Source organism: Manis javanica, chromosome 1, assembly GCF_040802235.1.
Source record: "Manis javanica isolate MJ-LG chromosome 1, MJ_LKY, whole genome shotgun sequence".
Taxonomy (NCBI): domain Eukaryota; kingdom Metazoa; phylum Chordata; class Mammalia; order Pholidota; family Manidae; genus Manis; species Manis javanica.
In genome coordinates this window covers 205,198,261-205,223,264 of record NC_133156.1, presented here as the reverse complement: position 1 = coordinate 205,223,264, position 25,004 = coordinate 205,198,261, and the positions used below count along the sequence as shown (strand labels likewise).

The 25,004-nt window shown below is 46.5% G+C and overlaps 1 protein-coding gene across 2 annotated transcripts in view; it reads left to right on the top strand.

The window, feature by feature from the left end:
* EPAS1 (endothelial PAS domain protein 1) overlaps positions 1-24,066 on the top strand; it is an 84,807-nt gene extending 60,741 nt beyond the window's left edge. For both annotated transcript variants that reach the window (XM_017675100.3, XM_036990799.2), the window contains 10 exons: positions 7,841-7,947; positions 13,605-13,752; positions 14,424-14,638; positions 15,732-15,922; positions 16,429-16,539; positions 18,040-18,530; positions 19,462-19,588; positions 19,818-19,935; positions 20,253-20,420; positions 21,862-24,066. In XM_017675100.3, coding sequence (XP_017530589.3) covers positions 7,841-7,947; positions 13,605-13,752; positions 14,424-14,638; positions 15,732-15,922; positions 16,429-16,539; positions 18,040-18,530; positions 19,462-19,588; positions 19,818-19,935; positions 20,253-20,420; positions 21,862-22,013 — 1,828 coding nt within the window. In that variant the 3' untranslated portion in view covers positions 22,014-24,066. The remainder of the gene's footprint in view (positions 1-7,840; positions 7,948-13,604; positions 13,753-14,423; positions 14,639-15,731; positions 15,923-16,428; positions 16,540-18,039; positions 18,531-19,461; positions 19,589-19,817; positions 19,936-20,252; positions 20,421-21,861) is intronic.
* Positions 24,067-25,004: the final 938 nt, after the last annotated feature.

Below are 25,004 nucleotides of genomic sequence, written 5' to 3'. Positions count from 1 at the left end.
TACTTTTTCTTACATGTATTAAGACCACAAGCATAAACAAAACAAGTAAAGGGTCCTGGAGAGAACAAGAAGGGAGAACAGAGAGGAAACAGAAGGGAGTAAAGGGGGCTCTAACCTTGTGTTTAACTCTCAGGTTTGTTTCCAAAATTAATTGAACCTGAAACAACCTATTCTGAAATATCTGACATTGAACAAAGGAATGCACATGGTTCGAAATGCCTCTGTCCTGCTTCTCGTATTAAGGGTCAGAGGATAATATTAAGTCCTGTATTAATTATCTGAAACATACTAAATATTTTTTAAAGTGGGTTCTAAAACAATTTATATATCAGTAATGTTTACATGTATGTGGTTGACCACTCTGGAAAAGGGAACAAAGTTGAGTAGCCAGGTTGAAGAAGAAGAATGTCCTGATTATCAGTGTAATTGACAATCTCACCTCCATTTAAGACTGATACAGAGCATTATACTGTTTCTTAAAATACTGAGCAACCAATTAATGAATGGTTATTTATTGAGCATATGCTATGTATCTAACCCTTTGCCATAGACTATTATGTCAAAGAAGTAAAAGACAGGATTCCTGATCTCCAAGAATTTAGAGTTTGAGACATGATCAACTTAATGATACCATAGTAAGTGGTATAAAATAGAGCATTCAATCACCCAAAAGGAAGATATAACTTGTTCCCAAGTAGTTTGGATTTAAAAAATGGAATGGTTCTTAAATTCATGTGTAGGTGCCACCTAGTGGCGAAAGAGATTAACTGTGAAGGGAGCCAAACCATCCCAGAGGGTGAAAAGGACTTTTTAATTCACCATAATCCCACTGTGATTTTGTCAGTTTTATGAGTCTTTCTGTATCTTAGAAATAAATTATAAAAGCAAATTATATGTATAGGAGCAGTATCACTATGAGGAAACAGGTATTACAGTAAGAATTTCTGATTAACAAAGAGGATCATTGTAATCTTTACAGATAAAGAATTTGAGGACAACCCTATTTTGTCATTGGATTAAGGCAGCATAAGGTATAATAATATCACAAGTTTAATAAGATGCCTACATTTCAAATTCTGTGGATCAATTTATAATGCTTTTTTTTTTTTTTGTCAAATATACATCACAGTGGTTCAACAGTCCCCCTCCCCGCCACCACCTGCTCCCCTCCCCTTTGATAATCACTGGTCACACTTCTCAGTGTCTATGTGTCTAATGCTGTTTTATTCCTTCTGTTTGTTTTATTTTTATATTCCACAAATACATGAAATCATATGGTATTTGTCTTTCTCCACCTGGCTTATTTCACTGAGCATAATACTATCTAGATCCATTGTCAACCTCCTCCCCGTCTCCGACCTGCAGATAAAGGAGGCGATGTGATGAGATATTGAAGACTTGAGTAGGCCAGCCAGGGTACTCAAGGCATACCAGCTCAAGAGTGGTGCTGAGAGGGCACCTCTTGTATTTATTAGTCACACAAATACATCCAAGGACAGTTGGTGATCTCATGCATACAGTTATTGGCTCGCTCTGATCTCAGGGCACAACTTCTTCTGCAGTGTTCCCCAGCACAACTTCTCGTATTAAGGGTCAGAGGATAATATTAAGTCCTGTATTAATTATCTGAAACATACTAAATATTTTTAAAGTGGGTTCTTAAACAATTTATATGTCAGTAATGTTTACATGTATGTGGTTGACCACTCTGGAAAAGGGAACAAAGTTGAGTAGCCAGGTTGAAGAAGAAGAATGTCCTGTGTAATTGACAATCTCACCTCCATTTAAGACTGATACAGAGCATTATACTGTTTCTTAAAATACTGAGCAACCAATTAATGAATGGTTATTTATTGAGCATATGCTATGTATCTAACCCTTTGCCATAGACTATTATGTCTAAGAAGTAAAAGACAGGATTCCTGATCTCCAAGAATTTAGAGTTTGAGACATGATCAACTTAATGATACCATAGTAAGTGGTATAAAATAGAGCATTCAATCACCCAAAAGGAAGATATAACTTGTTCCCAAGTAGTTTGGATTTAAAAAATGGAATGGTTAGGGAGATAACTATGTTGCAACAATCAGGGAGATAACTATGTTGCAGGAACTGGCCTTGGCCCAGATAGGATGTTCCTAAGGCACATATCACTGACTGTAAGGAGAACAAGCAAGCCTTTGAGCCCACAATCCATCCATGTTGTTGTAAGAGGCAGGATTTCTTTTTGTGTTATGGCTGAATAATACACCATTGTGTATATATACCACATCTTCTTTATCCATTCACCTACTGATAGACACTTAGGTTGGTTCCATATCTTGGCTATTGCAAACAGTGCAGCAATAAACATAGGGATGCATATATCTTTCAAAATCAGGGATTTTGTTTTCTTCAGGTAAATTCCTAGGAGTGGAATTACTGCGTCAAATGGTATTGCTATTTTTAGTTTTTAGAGGGACCTCCATATTGCTTTCCACAGTAGCTGCACCAATTTACCATCCCACCAATAGTGTAGGAGGGTTCCTAGTTCTCCATACCCTCCCTCACCAGCATTTGTTATTTCTTGTCTTTTGGATAGTGGCCATTCTAACTGGTGTGACGTGATACCTCATTGTGATTGTAATTTGCATTTCCCTGATGATTAGCAATGTGGAGCATCTTTTCATGTGCCTGTTGGCCATTTGTATTTCTGTTTTGAAGAAGTGTCTGATCAGGTCCTCCACACATTTTTTGATCTGGTTTTTGTTCTTTTGGGTGTTGAGGTATATAAGTTCTTTATATATTTGACACATTCTTCTTAAAGTTGAAAATAGCAAAGATGATAATAGTGACAGGTAAATGAAGATCATAAAGAGAATGTCAATGAAGAGTCATGAGTTGTAAAACACACACACATCATAACACCTTGGAAGGCAAAGCTACTGAAGTCTGAGAAGAAAATAGGCTGACTTCAGGCAAATTAACAATAAAAGATTATATACTTTAATTGCACATTGAGATACATTTAATAAATTATTTTACTTTTTTATTAAATTCAAGGTGATCTTGTTGATTAAAATATTACATGTAGTTTTTTAGTGTCGTATATAGTCAACCTAAATATTTTTACAGACATACACATGAGTCTTTCTTATACATCTCATATAAGAGGGTATAGTATGTTCTTTAAATTCCTAAGTTAGAAGAAACTTTAAATGCTTTCTTTGTGCAACTGTGCGTCCTCCAAATGATGTTCTGAAAATCAGCCCTAACAAAGTTTAAGCATATATATATATATATATATGAGAAATATTTATGTATTATCCTGTCTAGTCGGCTTGAAATACTTCCTGGAAAAGGCAGTTCTACAAATCCTCTGTGGAATTTATTTCAAAGTTTAATAGACCTCACAATTCAAAAATTATTCCTTGTACACCATCTTCTTCTCCCTTGATACAGCTTCAAGGCAAATTTCCTCTGACTGCTTGTGGAATGCAAGGTAATGAAAAGCAGCCATGGCATTTGGTGGCAGTGAGCAGGGTCAGTCCAGGGTAGAGCCAAGGCAATCTTCCTATATATAAATTTGCCCCACCTATACATCACACAGGATGGAAAATGATTATCCATTAACTACAAGAGCTGACTGTATAGATTTCACTTAACCATGTAATATTTGAGGAAAATACAAGGCTTAAATTAAGTACTATTGTGTAGAGCAAATAAAATCTGAATGAAAATATATTCAAACAGAAGGCACTGAAATCTGAGTTACTGAGCAGTCAGGATATTATTAAGGAAATATAATTTCAAAGCTTATAAACATATATAGAAACCAAAATGAGGTGTATCGTGCATTGCCCAGGAGAGGTCATTGCCAAAAGGATGGAAGGAAAGAAAGCCAACTTTAATATAAGTGTGGTTTATTAGCAAATGCATTCTTTGAAAAACAAATAGGTGGTTACAAAGTACTTGGAACTTTTATCCTCTTTAAATAGCTTAAATATTCCCTAATCATCTTGTTTACATGACTAATTTACTTAGCAAATCCTTTACTTGTGTAGGGAACAGGGGTTCAGAACTGCAGCCAGACCTCGTTTGACTCCAGGCAATGGCGTCTCAAGTCAGGGAGCTTGCTGCCGTGTCCCATATGAACATGCAACTTGGCCGAGTCACTGGGCCGGGAGTGAGCCATCGGAGGCTTTTGCTGGATTTCTTCTGCCTCTTAAGGCACTGGCACTGACACTGTAGCCAAGAGAACAATTTTCTTCCTAGCCATTGGCCACAGGTAGTCCACGTTGCAAAGAGCCTCAAAATACTTTTAAGGGTAAAGACCAATGGAAGAACAATTAATAACTGTCATTTTACATTGTGAAGGCATATAATTCTGAAATCAAAAGGCCAGCAGTTTGACCCACATATTTAGTTGGGGTAACACTCACTTGAGAATTTAATGATTGTTTTTCCCTCTATATTTTCCATTTTCCTTTTTTCTCCCTTCCTTCTTTCTCTGCCTCCTGTAGCTGCCTATCTATGTCTACATCTCTCTCCTCACTTTATCCTTGATCTGTTTCTTCTTCTACTTTATTATTGAAGATAGACCTCTATTCTTCCCATTTCTGAAATCTGGTGAATTAAGCCTTTTTTACATTCCCCTCTTCTCTAAAAACAGAACAGGCCTACTGAGTTGACTTTTTAACTTGACTGGTAAACCCAAACTGATTTTTTTTTCCCAGTGAGTCAGGAGCCCTTAATTAGAAAGAAAAAAATAAGTTTCCCTGCCCCTGATGGAGAAAGCAGATGAAATCGCACTGTCACAGCTCAGCTCCAGAGGCTTCGCTGGGTCCAAGGGAAATGAGTGGGGAAGGCCTTTCTGTGCTGTAGCAGCCAACCCTATGAACAGGCTGGGTTCATTAACCTCCTCACTGGCGTCTGCATGCCTGCTGGTGGAGGCGAATGACCATTAGCTTTAAGTTGGGGTTTCCTGGCTTTGTGAAGTTTGACAACTCAAATGTTCATCAATTGTGTTTGGGGCATGTGTATTTTCCAGTTTTTATAGTAGTCTGTTTAAAGAAATGAAGGAGGAGACATTAAATATTTATTTTAGTTGACAAGATAAATGAAGGCTGCTACTGGGAAGATAACTGGCACTTCTGAAATCTGGGTTTGTTTTTCCACTTCCAAAACATGCCCATTGTGTACCATTGAATGGATGGTACATGAATTAGATAAAAAATATTTTATTACAATGCTGATAATATAATAAACATTTACTTTAAACATTTTAATTTAAAGATTCTAATCTTGAAAGAAAATTTAATTTACTCACAACCAAGTCTTTCCCAGAATATCTTCAATTTTGAGGATCTCTAGATGACTATAGACCTGTACAGGAACAGAAGCGCCTTATCTGGCAAATCTGTAAATGGCCAGCCAATTGTCAGCAGGACCCCCAGCACAATTCTGATTCCCAGGTTAAGCTTGAAAGGCACTGGACCTGACAGAGAGACTATTTGGTTGCAGGAAAGGGAGGGCCAGCACCCTGCTACTGTCTCTGTTCTCCTCAGTCTCCACTTTGGCTAAGGTGCCACTGAGCACCAGCCTCTGAGTCAGACTGCCAAGAAATATGGTTGTTGCTGATGAGCTCAGCAACCTCTCTGCTCAGGGCCAAGTGATGAGGCAGATCCTCCAGACATGGTAGCAGCTGGGTAGCACAGTGAGCGCTGGGATCTTGCTGGAGAAATCTCCACTGGGCTGAATCAGCTGAGACTAAGCTTCTTAGCCCTGTTTGGCTTCCCCGTATTTGACAAAGACTTTAATCCCCAAGTCTCATCTAGGTAGAGAACTTGCCTCTTCTCTACCCGCATCAATACCAGACACACCTTCCAGAATAAAGGAGGGATATATTGAATATCATGAGGTGTTCTGCTGAGGGCTGTGTGCATTTGTGTGTGTGTGTACATGCACGCACAGGCACATGCTTGCACTAGCATGCATAGAGACAGCTAATCAAGTTCTAGGAGGTAAAGTAGAGTATTAGTGACCAGATTCCTCAACAGTGCTAGGATAGACAGGGCTCTGATTGCACCTTAGGTCCTAACAGAGAATCAATCCACCACTCACCTACTGAAGTGTTTCTTGAGCCCTCATCAAAGGGGAGACCAAAGGAGAAAGAGGCTCTAAGTTCAGAAGTTGACAGCCTAGGATGTGGAACAACAAATACATAATTCTCTGTGACATTGTGTTTGCCTGTTAGAACTTCATGAGGAGACATTGGCAAGGGCTGGAGGAATTAAAGCTCCATGGAGAAAGCAAGGCCTTGAGCTGGCCCTGCAGTAGTTGGGACTTAGAGAAGTAGGGAGAAGAGAAAACATCAAGGTTCTGCAGCAAGAATGGGTTTGGCAGGTGTGGGACACTGCAAGGAGAGGGATTGGACAGGGCGGAGGGTACAAGACATGCTACAGGTTCATTGAAAATCAAACTGCTTAGAAGATGGAGACTTGATTTTTGGGGAGACGAAGTTGGGCAGAGTTTATTTACTCTTGATGTGGTTGATAATAAAGCTGTAGATGCTTAATGAAGGAAGTGATAGATGGAAGTAATATTTTAGGATGATTTATTCTGAGAGTCATGTACAGAACTCTTTGGAGTGGGAGAAAGAATAGAGACAGGAAACCAAGGCGCCACTGCTTATGCTTTCCTCCCCTTACTCATCTTCAACATGGATAAATGACAGGGCCATACCCCAAACCACATGTTCTGAAATAGAGCTTGTAATTATAAGAATATAGCATCATTGCTAACTTGTGATAGGCCAAGTCAACAAGACAAGGAGCCCATTAGAAAAAGTGTGGAGATAACAAAGATTATGAAAAATAATAATTAGGAATGATGTGAGAAAGTGACGAATCTGGTGGTTCTCAGGCAGGGCTTGTTGATTTGAATGACTGCACTATCAAGCAAAAGATCCAAAGAGTGTTAAGTTATTCATGTGGTTTTCCCCATTTGCCTTTCTCTGCCCACTGCCCATCAAAAACTTACAGGATGAAGAAAGGGACATTTAGGACAGTCAAGCCATATCATTTCAGAGCTGCCCGTTTATCAGAGTGTAATGAGGACACACTTTTCTATGACTATGACTGTATATTTCTTCCTCTCAGCACCTCCTTAAAGGGGAGGAACAAGTAGAAGAACCCATGGGAAGCACACCTGATGGCCAATAGGTGTCTGAGGTCACTAGGCAGGAGCTGAGGAGAAGCACCAAGAGGATGGAAGGTTTAGGGGTCCTCCTGGCTCAGGGCTCCTCCTCGCCCCGTGTTAACACACAAAGACTGAGTACCTGCTTTTCCCCACCCATCTGAGGCTACAAAATTTTCACTTTTCATTTCTATCACCCTCTACTAGAATAAACTTGATCTAGTAATCAGGAGCCCCAGTTTTCATTCTTGCCCTGACCCTGGGTACCTCTGTGGACATCAAGCACGTTGCCCTCCCTGGATCTCTACTCCCTGATCTGCAAAAATTGGGAGTTGCAGCGTGCGTGTGAGAGCCCCTTCCAATGGCTGTTGGAGACTAAGCTATGTGTATATTGGAAGTGGGGGGAGTCCTCTAAATAGGTGTTTTTCCCTCCTTGCCAAACGTGATGTTAGGAAGGACAAGGAGTGGTGGTTGGATCCATAGTTATGGGGTACCCACCATGTTTTGTTTGGGTTTTTTTTTTTTTTGCTTGGATAAAACATGACTAAGAAGCTAGAGTGTTTTCATCTGGAAGTGTGTGTTTGATACCTTCTGGATTTCGCTGCTTGAACCAGTGTCCGCATTCATACAGCCTCACATGCTTTTTTCTTTTTTTAAAATACAGAATAACAGAACTGGTTGGCTACCACCCGGAAGAGCTGCTTGGCCGCTCAGCCTATGAGTTCTACCATGCACTGGACTCAGAGAACATGACCAAAAGTCATCAGAACTGTAAGTTCCTGGAGTGCCCCATGTGGCTCCTGGGTGGCTGTGGAATCTGGCCTAACTGGTGAGATAGGAGAAGACCCGATCACTTTTTTCACAGAGCCACCATCTTGTGTTGCAGACAAGACTCATGCCCTCAGGATGGTTAGAAAACCAAGGTTGCTGCCAGCCTCTATGACAGCTTCATGCAAATTAGGAAAAGGGCCCTTTCCTCTAGGGGTACACACCCATGCCAAGGCATACAGCTTGGAGAGTGGAAGGTGGGTTGAATCTCAGTCCCTACAGACCACCTCCATTGAGCACCCTTGTGTAATCAACAGTAGGCACAACCCTGTGGACCAGCCCTGTAGAGAGTAACACAAGACAACATGTAATCAACCTGGGATATGTGTTGTAGAAGCAAGTACATCTGTTCAGAGAAGAGAGGGCCGGGAGAGTTCAGGAAAGGGGATGGGGCACTTGAGCTGACCTTGAAGGATGGGGGAGGATTGGACTAAATGGAGGGGAAGGTAGTAGAGCACCAACGTAACAGATGTGTTGAGGTTGACTGTGGTCCTCCAAGAGCTTGCTCGCTGGACCTAGAGAATTTAGTTGGAGGAGACTGTCTAGGCAACCCAGTGATGGCTTGTGGAAACTGCTTTGCAGCTTGAAAGAAAACCTAAGTTATGAAAGGAATCTACAACAAGGCTGTCCAACAGAACTTTTTGCACTGAAAATGTTCTACATCTGCATGGTCCATATATGACCTATGCAGTACTTGAAATACATCTAGTGAATTTTTAAACATTTAGTTCTAGTTAGATTTAAATAGCCATACTTAGCTAGTGGCTCCCATATTAGACAGGGAAGTTCTAGTGCATCCACTTGGCCAGTGTTCCCAGTTCAGGCTTTTGCAGATGATCCAAGACAATTTTCTTGAATCCATTCAGCCTGTCAACATTCAAGGACTCTGGGTTTATAACCATATGCCTGGCTCACAGGAAGATGTAGAAATTGATAGGATTGCTTCCTGCCCTAAGGAATCCCATCTGAGGGAAAAGGAGAGCTGTGGTCTCTGTGGGAGCAAGGTGGCTCACACAGTTAGCCTCAGGCTCTAGTATGGGCCAGGCACTGAAGGAATGCTAAACTCAAAGGCAAAAAAAATACTTGTAAAAGAATGCTTCAAAATAAGTACCCACAGTGGTATAGACAGCAGTGCTGAGAAAATTACAGATGGACCAAAAATGGGTAAAGTAAGTCTGGGACGTTTCTCAGTGGCCCTGCTGGTCTTCACCGTCAGGATTAGCTGTGGTTTGGAATGGCAATGAAGAAAATGGAATCGTAGCTATTTGTCTATTGTTCCTAAGTCCATTCATCTTATCCAAGGTTAGGACAGCTGAAGTTCAGAGCAGCTAACAGACAAGCAACCCCAATGATCTATGGCCACAGTTAACATTCTCTTAGATGCAGTGAGATCTTCTCTTTCTAACTGGTCTCTCTGCTCCTTCCTCATGGTCTTTGGGTTTGATCTAACAGTGCAACAGGGCCCTTTATGATATCTCAGTGAAGTTTCTGACTGTGGTGTCTGGCAAAAAAACATAAATATGCAAATGACCTAGATTCAGCCCCATTCAGGGACTCAGGGATGGGGGAGGGAGGTAGACGTACTCTTGTGTGTTCATGGATGTGGCTAGCATTTGGAGCTGTAGTCTATGGTTCTAGCCTTCATGCTCTTCTGGGTTGTGGCGGGTCCTGCTCCCAAAGTCATTCTGGCACTGAGACACAGGGACCTGGGCTGTGGCTCAGCCAACTCACTGATTCCCCAGGGCCTGGCTCTCTGGACCTGCCTTCCCTTGGATGTAACATTGGGGGAAGTCCAGCTTTTATTCTCAGCAGAGTGTGGAGTCGAAGCAGGGGAGAATAGTAGAAGTTTCTGGGAATTCTTGGTGGACAGTATTGTACTGTATCTTCTGGGGTGGCTAAGCGGAGGAAATGACTGCTAAAAGGAGCAAAAATGACTATTCACTAGGCATATAGAAACGTTTGTCCCTCTTTGAAAATTTTTAATCCTTCATAAAGAGCCGGCATAAAAATGTGTCAGTTTTCTGCTGACTTCAGAGAAGATATGGTGCTTTTCATTGAATCCATATATTTAAGCATTAGGCACACTTATAGGTAATTCACAACCCAGACAGAAATCACAGGCTCCCTTCTTCCCCTGATGGAAGTGAATTAAGCTGCTTGGAGAGCAGAGGCCCATACCCAGCCAGCAAGTCCGAATCCAGCAAAAGGAAGCCTACATGGGTTAGAAACTGGGTAAAGGCCACCTAAAACAGAAGGATCTATTTCTGTCTCTGCCTCTGGGTCTCCCTGTCTTTTCTCTCTCTGTCACTGGGTTTGTGCAATAAGCTTGCACCACAGACTCATGCTGTAGAATAATTGGAGCCCAAGTTTGAGGCTGGTCCAGGTTTACACATCAGTGTCCTGAATTTCCACACATATGTCGTTTAGCCTGAGAAGGTTTACTGTTGAAATTACTGGGGAAGCTCTGTCCTCAAACCAGATTTAGATAATTGAAAGCCATCATTTCCAAATGGATTAGTAATTTATACATTGTTATTCTCAGAGGGTAGTAGTTGATGGGGAGAGTTGGTTTCTCTTTGTTGTGTGAGGACATTATGTGCTTTTAGGAAAACAAGATTAAAGGCCATAAAAAGCCTATCTACCAAGTAGCAGGCTCCTCACCAAGGCTGGCATTAATGAGCAGATGGTTAGAAAGTGAGTGTAATTATATTCTACTGACAGAGCAGGCCCTTGCCTGTAATCACTAGAAATGTGGTTCAGACCTTTGCTCCCTGTACTGTTTAATCAAAAAGAATAAGAGCCCTGAATTTTGTCTGCATTAAGATCCATCTAATAAGTTAACTCCAGGCCCTTGAAATTGTGCAAGAATCATTTCACTGCAGCAAGGAAGCTTCAGTGGGGCAGATAAAGGGAGATCGGGGAGGACAGAAGTTCTTTGGCCGCGGAGTCTGTGACGGTTTAGGACACCAGCAATAGCAAAGACAGGCATCCCAGTGAGTAGCAGCTGGGAGGTGGTGTGAGGCAGTGCTGTACTAGGAGCCGCCAGACTGCCATCTAGCACTGTGTCACTGCACAGTGTGATGTCACACAGGTCATAATCCCTCTGGCATTAGTTTATTCATGTTAAAAGAAGATTGTATCTATCCTCCCTACAGCCCAGGATTTTGTTAAAAAGATTGGAATGATATACCACTGGAAAATAATGTGGTAGCTTCTTATGAAGGAATAGGCTTACAGGTACATGATCTGTTGATCTGTACCCACAATATATGTCCATCCAAAGATATGTGCACAAATGTTTACAGCAGCTTTATTCATAATAACCAAAAGCTGAGAACAACTCAAACATCCATGGCAGGTGAATAACTAATTATAGTCCAGCCATACAATGAAATACTACTCAGCAACAAAAAGGAACAAACCATGAATGTCTGCAACACTGTGAGGAATTTGATAAATATGCTGAGTGAAAAGAGGCCAGACACAAAAGAGTACACACTGTTGTAGGATTCCACTTATATACAAATGGAGAAAAGACCACTTCAACATACACTGATAGAAAACAGATCAGTGGTTGTCTGGGGCCAAGGGTAGGAATGGAGATTGACTGTCAAGAGGCATAAAGAATTTGATGGTGGGGGCAGGGGGGTTAATGGGAAAATTTTATATTTTGTGGTGTTACAAGGTGTGTGCATTTGTCAAAACACATTGAACTGTATGCTTAAAACAGGTGCATTTTTTATTGAAAGTGAATTAAACCTCACTAAAGTTGATTTTTAAAAGTGAAAATCAAGCCAAAAACTTGGATTAAGTAAGAGTCTTTCATCGGGACTATAATCCTGTCTGCTTTTCCTCTGAAGGAGTCTTTCAGCAAACCACTCAATAATTCTAAACCTCAGTTTCTTCAGCTGTGAAACAGGACTACTGTTAGATACCTCCAGGTGTCTGTGGATTCCATGAGGTGGTGACAATAATCCTTACTGATGTCTGTGTACCCGTCACTGTTCTAATGGCTTTGCAGGGCTGCATTCGCCTTGAGGCAGTTTGGAGCACTGCAGAGCACCACCACATGTAAACTCCAGTATTTCCTGCACCTAGGAAGTGCTTGTTAAATTCTTGCCGAGGGTAAAATGGGCCAAGAAAACATAAATGTAAAGGATCAGAAGCAGATTTGAGGGAAGCAAGCTGCCTTCCTCATCCATGCAGGGGTGGTGACTGGAGAGGTAGCCCCCAAACATACCAGGGGGTCTATTTACAGAGTTCTAATGTTCCCCCCGAAGGGTCCCTCACATTACTTACAGACATGCTCTGTACACATGACAGGGCCTGGGCACTATTCGTGGTAGTGACTTTGGGGAAGAGGTGGCTTTTCCTCTACAGCATTTGCCAGTGACATTCAGTTAATATTTTTGTATCTGATAAGCCAGGCAGGCAGATTTGGTCCTCAGTGCAAACAGCTGTGGTGTACTGGGTAGCTAATAATGATAATTACAATGATCAACACCTCTTTTTGCAGATGAGGAAACCAAAACCAGGAGGGATTGTTCTTCCCCCTAAACCCCTGTACTAGGCTGATTTCATAACCCTTCCACCATGCCTCTTCAATTCTCAGTGATTTGAGGGCTTCTGAGCTGGGGTTATGAAGAATGAATTCCTAAGGAATGAATGTAAATGGGTAGTTCAGAAAAATCTAACATGAATTTAAAGGGATTTAATTCCTTTTTAATGGGAGCAGATGAAGCACCCTGGACTGTGGAAGAGGACATCTGGGATGTGGGAACCTCCCTTCCCAATGCCTTTATACAGTAAAACAAATGTTAAAGGAACATTTTAGAACAATCTGGAAGAGAAAAGAAGAATTAAGAGTGTATTAAAAGAGAAAAGCAGGTAGCCCTCCTGGCAACTGTAGAAGGTACGTGAAGGGCGTATCAAGGCTTTGAGAAGGCTGTGTACAGGCTGCTGGGGGCCCAGCCTTTTCTCTGCCCCAGCTGCGGGGTGGGGTGGTTTGCCTCTGCCTTTATTACAGGTCACAAACCTTATGTGGCCCTAAAGGTGGCAGGCCTCAATAGATGACCTAGAAACATTAAGGATGTCAGTTTTTTAAAAATGACTTTTATTCACAGCAGAGTATTGGTGGGTATCTACAAAGGGCTGCCCCTGCTTTCTCCATGCTGCTTGCAAGGACCGCAGCACCTGGAGGGTGAGGAGGAGGCTCCCCCTTACCCAGGGTGCACTTTTGGACCTAGCCAGCACCTGTGACTGTGGAGCGGGAGTTGTCCTCACCGAACCCCAGGGGAGGCAGGGCAGGTGCTGCTCTTGGTTCTGCTGGCTTAGCAGGGACTTGGCCATGGGCCACTCCTCACCAGACAGCCTTGGACAAGTCGTTGAACTCCTCTGGGCCTCCTTTTCCTGTATTTGAAGTGAAGAGTTGGATGAAGTGATCTTTAAGTGCCCTTCCTGCTGACTTTCCTAGGCCCCGCCATCTGGGAGTCAGGCCTCCACTGTTTCCCCGCAGACTGCCTGTCCTCCCCGGGAATCTCGCTCCCCAGCCCCCCTGCTCTTCCACTCCCCGACCTCAGGCTGTCTTTTCCCTCCCTTAGTGTGCACCAAGGGCCAGGTGGTGAGCAGCCAGTACCGAATGCTTGCCAAGCACGGGGGCTATGTGTGGCTGGAGACCCAGGGGACGGTCATCTACAACCCTCGCAACCTGCAGCCCCAGTGCATCATGTGTGTGAACTACGTCCTGAGGTGAGTGTGCGAGGGCCGCTGGCATGGGCGTGTGCAGTGCCCGAGCGCCCCAGCCTGGGGATGGCTGGTCCAGGGAGTGCCAGGCCCTTCGGTGCTGGGCCCCACGTGGGTGGGCTCTTTGCAGTGCTAATCCTTCTGACCCAGAGGACTTTTGGATGCTCAGGAACCGTGAGAGGCTTGATTTCCCCTTTACAGTGCTTGCCTGCCCTTTTCCCCTTGCCTGTCATCTGTGTCATGCCTCTGACCATGTGGGGAGGCAGAAGGAACACAGTTGAATAATAAGTATTTTCTGAATGGGGAAAATGGGAAAAGAATCCCTTGTGCTTTCCAGGAGAAGATGTAACACCCTCATTCGGTGGCACCTGGGAAGAAAGCTGGAGAAAGTCATTGCTAGGGTGAAGCAAAAAACAAAGCCCTCAAACCTTGTGCCCCACACAGCCCATTGCACCATAGTAAGTCAACATCTAACACATACACACTTCCAGGGCACCTTGGTGTCACTACCTCCATGACGCCAAACTTCCATTGTGTGGTTCTTTATGTCAACGCACAGTGTCTGTATCCACGCTGTGGCTGAGAGGCTCAGCTGTCAGGGTTTCCGTGTGTCTGGGGGAGCTAAAGGATGTTGCCAGAAAATGTGGAAGTTCTGAAGGGCCCTCTTGTCCCATCAGTGAGATTGAGAAGAACGACGTGGTGTTCTCCATGGACCAGACAGAATCCCTGTTCAAGCCCCACCTGATAGCCGTGAACAGCATCTTTGACAACAGAGGCAAGGTGGCTGTCCCTGATAAGAGTAACTTCCTGTTCACCAAGCTGAAGGAGGAGCCTGAGGAGCTGACGCAGCTGGCGCCCACTGCAGGAGATGCCATCATCGCCCTAGATTTCGGTGGGTGCTGCTTAGCAGACCTGAGGCTTGTTCCAACCCTTTCTGGCTGAGGCAAGGTTCTTACGGTAACAGGCCTGCCCGGCTACAGTTTTCCTTAACCAGATCTACCGCTGCTCCTTCCCTGAGTCTCACTAATCATTTGTTCATGGTGGGACTCTGCCAGGCCCAGAAGAATAACACATGTTCCTGCCACAGAGTAAGACCATCTGTCCTATTTCTGACCTGGTGAAGTGCTGAAACGAGGGGCCATTGTAGAGGGCCCACTCCTGGGGACTGACTCTCTGCTACAGGAGTCTGATATGAGGGTGGGGTTGGGGGGCTGCAAAAGATAGGCTCCAAGACCAATGGCACATTCTCAAAGAGATGGCAGACCTTTGTCTGAGCCTTGAAAGACAGATTGCTTGTTGCGGGGAGGGGTAGGCTGAAGTAGTGTTAGGGGAAATAATTCCAGGAACATGGATGGAGAAAAGATTCAGGCCCAGGATTCAGCCCCATATCTACTACTTCTTCACAATACTCTCCTATCCCATGGGAGTGTGAGCCCTTATGGCCCCAGCCAGAGTTTCCGGCCCCTTTTCTCCTCCTGTGCTGGAAGTACCCTTGATGTGAAGCCTGCAGCTCCCCAGATTGCAACCCGCCGTCATCCTCCCTCAGCTTGAGGACTAGCTACACCTCCCTGTGCTTGGCCTAGGCTGTTTCAGCCCCTTGAGAAGTGTTAAGAGGCCATGTGAGACCTGCAGCTTCAGAGAATCAAAGGTCAACAGGCCCTTGGCCAAGAAGCCTGCAGCAGCCCTGCTCTGTGGCATACTGAGGCACATTGCCCAGGGCTCCACCCATACCCTCCTCAGCCACCTTCCAGACTGGTCTCCAAGGAAGGACAGCTCCTAATCCCTGCAGGCTCTGAAAACTGAGTGCTGTGGGAGGGCGTTCCCTTTAAGGGGAGACTGTGCGTTGACTGTACCCCAGTCAGAGGCCCCTTTGCCGAAGCAAGCCTCAGTGCACTTTCAGACCCTCTGAGATCTTGTGCTTTCTCTGCCCTGGGGCTGAACCCAGTGGGTGGGGGTGTTAACCAGCCAGGCCACTGTCTCCACAGGGAGCCAGAACTTCGAGGAGTCCTCAGCCTTTGGCAAGGCCATCCTGCCCCCAAGCCAGCCGTGGGCCAGAGAGTTGAGGAGCCACGGTGCTCAGAGTGAGGCTGGGAGCCTGCCTGCCTTCACCGTGCGCCAGGCCGCTGCCCCTGGGAGCAGCACCCCCAGTGCCACCAGCAACAGCAGCTGCTCCACGGTGAGCCCTCCACCTTGGGGTGAGGACAGAGAGGGCAGGCTTCTCCTGGCACAGCCCAGCAGAAATACTGCCCAGCTCAAGTTATCCTGAAGCCCCCTAGTGTGGCCATGACACTCACCTGACAGGTGCTCCAGCTGTTTGCTGTTAGTATCCATCCCCACCCTCCCCTAAGCGTTAAGTTCCTTGAAGATGGGGGTTGAGTCACACATAGCTTTGAGCCTGTAGCTTAGCTGCTGTGCAGGACAGAAGCTGTTCTGCCATGTCATGGAGCTATATGGCTTCCAGGGCCCTGCTGGCCACAAGACAGGCTTGTTTTATGATTAGGAGACTGAGGGTCAGAGAGGTTGATGAACTGACCTAATTCACACAGCTCATAGGGTTAACTCTTCTATAAATATGGAGGAATAGAGTTGAATCTGTGGGTCCAGGAATGTATTTCTCCTTCCACCTTCTGGGGAGACCAGTGCCAGACTCTTAACTTGGTCACCCTCCTCCCTGGTCCTCAGCCCAGCAGCCCTGAAGACTATTACACGTCTCTGGATGACAATCTGAAGATTGAAGTGATTGAGAAGCTCTTTACAATGGACACGGAGGCCAAGGACCAGTGCAGCACCCAGGTAGGCGGCCCTGGGGAAGATCGGGGTGGTGCACCATGCCCACCAGCTGGTGGGTGGTGCAGGCTCACGTCCATTCTTGCAGCCTAGTCCTTTTGTTGCAGAGACAAGTGGGGATGCTTGGCCAAGGCACTGGTCCCCTCCCCCTTCTGCCCTCTGCTTCACCCACATCAAATCCAGCTCTTCCATTTTTCAACTCTCAGCTTCATTACAGCTACTTACTGGGACAGTTTGCTTAGTGCTCATGAAAACCTGAACTGCAGCTGAACCTTTCTTAAAGAAGCCCTGCACTTAAAAAGCATATCCAGATTGATAAGACATTTATAAGCATAGGGAACGATTACTCCCTTCACAAATATATTTGTCTCTGGATTCCGAAATACTTATTTCATCTTAAATGCATTTAAAAAATGAAATCTGATTGACAAATTTTCATTTACACACAACTTTCTTGGAATGCATTTATTTCATAAAGCCAACTGTTCTTGCAAAAACTCTATAAACATGGGTGAGTTGAGTGGATGGGTGCATGTTTCACAAAATCCAGAGGAAAATCATTAATCCCAGTTTGTCTTAGACTGGGTTATTCATCTGACTTTCTGCCTTGCTCCTCAGCTTCGTCTTTAGCTTGTATCTTTTCCTGGCTGGCCTGAGTTCCTGCAGAACTTTCCCTAGTTCTTCCCTTTCCTGTCAGCTTTCCTTTCTCTCTCCTCTGAACTCCTATAGGATTTGTGGCTTACTACTTGATCATAACTGTCTGCTTCTGCTCATCAGCCATTTCATGTAGTTATAATCATTACTAAGCTTCATCCCCCCAGTGGGGTATCATTCTCTGAAGGTAGAAACTGTTTTCTGTGTCTGCTTGTGAGCACCCCCTGCAGTGCCTGTCCTGATGCTGGGGACCTAAGGGGTGGCCGCCAGTACCTGCTGCTTGGAATGGAAGCCCTCTATCAGTGGGGCCAGCCGTGGCTCCACAGTCAGTCAACAGATATACCCTGGGCACTTAGGCATGCTTACGCCTGTGCTGATAGGAGGACAAAGCTCTCCTTGGCTTCTGTGGAGCCACTGTGGGCTGGAGCAAGCAGGGATGGCTTTGGGGAAGAGGTAGGGCTTGTTGGGGCTACAGGAGAGATGGTAGGGTTCGGACAGGTAGATTAAATAGAGAGCATTTCAGGGGGTGGAGGCTGCTAACCCCAGTGTGATGACAGGGCAGAGCGTGGAGATCATCAGTGGTACAGGCCAGCATGGGGACGAACCGCATGGAAAGGCTGGTATCATGTGCTAGATGACCTTGCGCACTAGGTGGATGAGGCTGAGTTTTCTTCTGGTGGGCAGGAGGGAGCCAACAGAGTTGTTGGAGCAGGGGAATGACACTGTTAATGCTGCATCTGAGATGAGTGACTCTGGCAGGGGCTGGGAAGGATGAGGGGCTGGACAGGAATAGTTTTTCATGAGGTGGTGACAGCCTCTCCACTTCTTTGTCTTTGCTGTGTCTTTCCTAAGACGGATTTCAATGAGCTGGACTTGGAGACCCTGGCACCCTATATCCCCATGGACGGTGAAGACTTCCAGCTCAGTCCCATCTGCCCAGAGGAGAGCGTCTTGTCGGAGAACCCCCAGACCACCGCCCAGCACTGCTTCAGTGCCATGACGAACATCTTCCAGCCACTGGCCCCTGTGGCCTCTCACAGCCCCTTCCTCCTGGACAAGTATCAGCAGGAGCTGCAGAGCAAGAAGACAGAGCCCGAGCACCAGCCCATGTCCTCCATCTTCTTTGATGGCGGGAGCAAGGCCTCCCTGCCACAGTGCTGCAGCCAGGCCAGCACCCCTCTCTCCTCCATGGGGGGCAGATCCAACACACAGTGGCCCCCTGATCCACCATTACATTTCGGGCCCACCAAGTGGCCTGTTGGGGACCAGCACACTGAGTCCTTTGGGGCACCACCACTGGGGCCCTCTGTCACCTCGCCCCAGCTCTCCATGTTCAAGAAGAGGTAAGTGGCAGAGATCCTTGGCTGCATCAGCAGGCTGTGCAAAACAGGGCACAGACAGATAGGCACTCTCTGGGGCCCCAGAAAAGCTCCCTGCCCCATCCCCTCCTTGCCCTCCACAGTGGTCTGATACTCAGCCCTTCTCTGAACTCTGAGAGCTTAGCCTTGGGGGGAATCATCCTTGGGCTGCATGATGCCTTGAGTGGAACACAATTTCATCAGGGCTGAATGACACCTCGAGAGGACTAAGGACAAGAAAAAGGAGGGAAATGGCTTGTTGAGGGCCTTAAACACCCCTGTCTCTCACTTCAGAGCCTGACAGTACCTTTCTGATCCAGAGCTCATCCACTGAGCCACAGAACCCCCAAAATTATTTGCGTGACTATTTTCTCAGTTCTCTGGGGAATGCTGGTGGAAAAAAGCACGCAGTGGTCCATGCTTTCCCCCTGCCTTTTGACTGCCCAGGGTCCAGCCCCAGCAGTTTCTCTGGGCAGTCCTCTGGCCCCTGCAACTCCCCACAGGCCCCCCTCCAGCAGCCGGGGGCACATTGGGCTATAGCACTGTGGTGGGTATGAGTTCTCACTCCAGGGCCCATGGGCTCTGCCTCCCTGGGGCACCCTCAATGGGGAGCAGTCCAGGCAGGGGAGAGATGAGGCATAAGAAACTCTCCTTGAGACTGATGTCACCTAGCTGGGCAGGCAGGCACGTGCAGAAGGAGGTTCGAGTGACCTGAACCGTCAGCATCTCACCAGCTGGAGGAAACTGAGTAAGGGAGGCAAGCTGCAGCGCAGGCCCACCACCCCTCCTGAGACTCTGCACTTTGAGTTTTAGAACCACCACAGTCAGAGGTATTAGTCCTGGGAGGGTCTTGAGATCAGGCAAGTTGCCTGAGGCTCCAGACTTGCCCACAGCCCCCTCTCCATTGGGTTGGCAGGTCTGCAAAGGGCTTTGAGCCTCAGGGCCCAGACGTGATGAGCCCAGCCATGGTAGCGCTCTCCAATAAGCTGAAGCTGAAGCGACAGCTGGAGTATGAGGAGCAAGCCTTCCAGGACCTGAGTGGGGTGAGCCATCTCCTGACTGGTGCCTCGGTGGGCGAGGGGGTCAGGGCGGAGAGCAGAGAGCCAGGGAAACTCTCCCATGGCCGTGGGCGCTCAGAGTACCTGCCAGGGGCAGCAGGGAGGGATGGGGATGGGGCCTTTCAGAGAGCAAGCACCAGCCCAATTCCAGGCACAGTCCAAAAACCAGGTTCTCCGGCTCTCTCCCGGCTACATCTGGCCTTTCCACCCCCAGGGAGATCTATCAGGAAGCAACGCTTCGCATTTGATGTGGAAAAGAATGAAGAGCCTCTGGGGCGGCGGAAACTGTCCTTTGCTTGCCAACAGGCCACTGAGTGCAAACGTCCCCAGCGGTGAGCAGCAGGGCCGGGCCTCTCGGCATCTAGGGGGCGGGCATTTGCAGAGGAAGGACTGGCTCAGGCCCCTCCTAGGTCCTCACCGCCTGCCTGCCCTGCTCTCTGAGCCTTGTTAGAACAGGATGGTGTCCTCTGCCCCGCCCTTCCATAGAGCCAGCTTCCTCCTTTCCCCACTGTGAGAAGGCTCTGGGCTCCGAGGGCTGCTCTGGTCCTGGTGGCTCTGAGCACCATCTGGGAAGACATGCTGGGGGCTTGATGGTCTCTCCCCTCCTTTGGGCCAGCACGGCCCTCATTCTCCAGAGTTGGTCTTTCAGATGAGTTCGCCCAAAATCCCAGGCGGGGCCTGTGCCAGCCCCTGAGACACCTGCCGCCACAGCAGCCACCATCCGCCATGAGCCCCCGGGAGAACCCCAAGAGTGGGCTGCCCCCACAGTGTTTCACACCCCAGTACCAGAACTACAGCCTTGCTAACAAGGTGTCAGGTAAGTGGCCGCAGGCCCTGGAGGCCCTGTGCCAAGCTCTGACGTGTGGGAGGTGCAAGGGCCAGGAGAAGGACAGCACGGGGCAGTATGAGCATGAGATGGCTGCCAGGAAGGGCAGCTTCCTTGAGAGGGGCAAACCCTCCTTTCTGCAAGTACTGTAGCAGGGGCTGGCAGGCCAGCTGTCCCCAGGCCTTTAGAAGGAACCCACAAATGATCAGGGGACATCCAGGGCTCTTTAGACCCTAAGAGACCCCGAGCCTGTGTCTTTTGCTCAGTTTTTCTTTTTGCCATGTATTGTCTGCTGCCTCATTGACCTACCAGGGGCACCTCGAGTGCAGGAGCTAAGCATGCACAGAGAATGCACTGCTGGGAGGAGGCCTGGAGTGCTCAGGGAGGGGTTGCCCCACTGCACCTTGTCGTCTTGGGAGGGTTAACAACATGACACCTGCCTTCCACCCTGGGCCTCGTTAGTCTGTTGTCATCTTGCAAAACAGATATCATCATGAAAAAGTTGCTGTTTGGCATGAATGTAATTAGTGGTTTGAGGCAAATTGCAGTTGAATGTTTCAGAGTTCAGGCATTAGAGCTACTGGATAGCCCTGGGCTTAAATTCATACTTGCTGGAAGACTGAGCAAGCCACATGTGTAAATGAGAGGTTTGCGTGCCAAGTGTTGAGTTGTGTTATACGTTTGTGTTCAGTGGATGGTAGCCAGCATTATCACGCCTGCCGTGAACCCCGCATTTCCTTGAACTATAGAATCCGGGGGAAGTCATCTTCTTGTCAACCCATTTCTGACATTGAATAAAAGAAGGGAGATTAGAAAGGCCAGTGCACATGTATTCCCTTGCTGCTGTGGGAAGGTAGGGACTCAGCCCTATCCACAGGGGATTACAACTGAAAGCTGCCTGGCTGAGGCAGGTGTGGGCCCAGGAAGGTTCTGGGTTGGAGACTGAGGAGGGAGAGGGCCCCAGGGATGAGGCTTTGCCCATAAGCCAAGGGTGGGGAAAGCAGGCACCTCACATTAGAGGGGTGAAATGAGGGGCTTCCAGGCTGTCCTCTGGATGCCTGGGCCTTCCCTTCCCAGAAGTGGCCCTGAAGCGGGGTTTGAATGCTGAGAGTTTTCCTTTTATCCCACCCCTTTTATCCCACACCTTGTTATCCTGCTCTAGGGAAGAATGGTCCAGGGGCCAGACTGAAACTGCCCTTCAGGCCTTTGAAACTTAGAGGACCCCTGTGTGTGTGCACATGCGTGCAGGGGCCAGCTGGTTCAGATGCCCTCTCTGCACGGCCTTGCCTCCCTGCTGCATCAGTGCCCTTGTCGTGAAAACTGGAAATGCCCCTTGATCTCCACATATGCCCTCTCATCCACTTCTGAAATAGACCTTTTTCTGAATGTTTGATTTAGGGTTTAAAAAATATGGTACCAATCATTCTTTCAGGCATGGCAAGCCGGCTGCTTGGGCCCTCGTTTGAGCCCTACCTGCTGCCCGAACTGACCAGATATGACTGTGAGGTGAACGTTCCTGTACCAGGAAGCTCCACGCTCCTGCAAGGAGGGGACCTCCTCAGAGCCCTGGACCAGGCCACCTGAGCCAGGACCTTCCGCCGGGCAGGCCCCTGCCAACACTGCCCCACCAGCTTCACTCTCTACGTCTGTTTTTGCTACTAGGTATTTCTAACACCACCAACACACTTTTTACAAGATGTGCTTACCTGGCAAACCTGCCCAGGTTTCCAAGTAGTGGCCTTTTTCTGAAGACCCTCAGATTACTATATTTTTTAAATACACAGTTGTTTTACTTGCTATGTTTTGCTGTGTCAGTGAAACTTTCCTTAAATTCTGTAAGATTTTTCTTTCCCCAGCTTCAATTATTTCTAATTTATACTCTCCATAGGTGCTTCTCTCTCAGTCTCTCACACACACACCATCCACACTAATAAGTTTGGTGTGTGTTTGTTCTAGAGGGAAAGCTTTGGCTTCATATAACTAAAAAGTTTTTGTTGTTGTTTTGCCAAAGAGAAACAAAGTAATTTTGCTTTCCAAGCTTGGTTTGTGGCCTCTCCCTCTCAAAGCCCTTCTCCTTTCTTTTTAAAAACTAATCACTATACTGTAAATTTCTATCTTTTTTAAAGCTGACTCTTTGATATGTCTTTTGGGGAAAAAAGAAAAAAGAAATGTGAAGGGTGAACTCCAGTGTATGTGGTTATCTGTGAAAGTTGCACAATGTGGCTTTTCCTAAACTGTTTGGTGTGTTTCCCCCACAGCCAATGGATTCTTTTTTAATTATTATTATTCAAAAACAATTTTTTTAAAAAGAAAATTTATATCTGGGTTAAGTCTTTATCATATATATGGGTACTTTGTAATATCAAAAAACTAAGAAACAGAAATGGAATCCTGCTCACAAAATCACTTTAAGATTTTTTTAGCTGTTTTCTTTTTCCTGGTGTCACTGACACTGCAGAATTGTACAGAACTCCCATGGGCCTGTACTAACAGGTCTCTCTCTGTTGGCCTTTCGCCTTTGGGATGTGCCTCAGGCATGACAGCACCCGAGAAGTGGAATCCCGAAGTGGGAGCATTGCGAGCAGTCTCCTCCTCATGTTCTATATGTATCATGTATGTATGTATGTATGATTACTGCTGCCCAGAGGATCTGACAGCACATCTTGGGGTAAGGGAGGGGGGCGACTCTAAGAGCAGGGAAGTGCTTTCATTTTCAAGGTCTCATTGCTGGCCCTTCCAGTGCACTGAGCTATGTGGCTAATGGTCTTTTACATGGCACATTTGAGTATTTCCAGAGCTACCATGAGATGGTTTGGATGGGAATTCATGAAGGAAACGGTATAGTAATCCAGTCCACGTCCTCCCAGCTTACCACCTGGGAGCACATGAGGCGGATGGAGAGAGGTATGGAATGGGGGCGGCTGGCCCTGGCCAGCCCATCGCCCACCCCCTCCACAGCCTGCCATCAGATCTCCCTGCAAGGCCAGGGCGCCGCGCCTCCTAGCGAGCAGCAGGCAGACCTCTGGGATAGCCCCTAGCCTCAGGCCCTCCCAGAGGTCTGTCTGTCACTTGAAGTGACTTGTACAGGTAGGAAGCACTGAAAATAGTGTTCTCAGAGCACTTTGTAACTCACTGGGTAAGAGGGACGATATCTTTTTGTTTCTAAATACCGGTCAAGGGTACAATAAAGAAGGTTCTAGAAACAAAGTACAACAGGCCAAGAACTTGGTAAACCTGGATGGACTTACTTATTGCCAAAAACACAATAAAAATTCAAATTTCAAAAGAAGTCTAGGTTATATGGGAAAAATGACCTAGTCACTGCCCAAGTCACACCTTGGCACCACAGCTTTGCCCCACCCGTGGTGGCAGAACTTGAAGGGTTACTGACATGTAAACGCTGGTGTTTGATTTCCTGTGTGCGTTGCCTCATTGTTAAGGGCATTTTACCCTTTCAGTTTTACTAAAAACTCTGAAAAATATTCCAAGCTTCATATTAACCTTACCTGTCAATGTAATGATTTCATGAACATTATTATATTGTCGAATTCCTACTGACATTATTACTATATGGGAGCTTAACTTTATAAGGAAATGTATCTTGACACTGATATCTTATTAAAGTATTCTGATCCTACCAACGCTGGTGGCTCTTGTTTCCTGTGGCTTTATCATGGGCTACGTGATGTAAAATGAAGTATTTATTAAATAGTTTACAGAAAATGAACAGTGGCGCTGATCTTTGTGAAACAACTGAGACCCACCAACAGGAAGATGGGTGAAGGAAGACAAGCTAATATTAATATTTGGCAACTGCCTGAGACTGGGAAGCATGGTGCATCCCTGTTTCCGCAGGCAGTTTTCTGCCTGCTCAGAGCCCTGTTCTGTATGCTGCGGGGGACTTGAGGGAAGAAGTCACGGTCTCTGCTTTTGGAAAATGACATGAAACAACTTGAGAACCATGCTGGTCTGTGAGCACCCTCTGCACTTGGGGATGAGGGTCTGAAGGGAAAGGGGCAGCCTGGGCTGGAGCAGTCAGAAAGGATTCAATTTGGAGGTGGCAGGGCCCAAGCAGGGCTTTCCTAGTAGCATGTGGGTGGGAAGAGCACAGTAACCTAGAGAGAGAGAGAGCAGGGCTAAAGCCAACACGGGCACTACGGGTGCCCTAATTCACAGTTTAGTTTTCCAGTCATGTTTTCAGGGGGCTGGGGAGAGACTGAGCAGTAGTAGCCTCTGCTAGCATCCGTCAGTCCTAGAACTACCATTCCAGCATCATGCACTCTGCCAGACAGTCCAATCCACATAATGTGGTCACATGACCCACGGATCACTCACTTGACCCTCAGGCTGAGCAATCCTGTCAGCACCCATTTCACAGATGAAACTGTGAAAGTCCAATTAAGTGGTTTATGCAAGTTAGATCCTGTTAATGGAGGAGGTGAAACGTAAACGCAGTCTTGCCCAGGGCTTCTCTGCTCTCACAACCGATTGCCCACCGGACATGTATTTTATGGTATGGCTCTGTTTTTGTTTCCAAATAGAACATGCCTGTCTTTATTACTCTCCTCTTTAGGC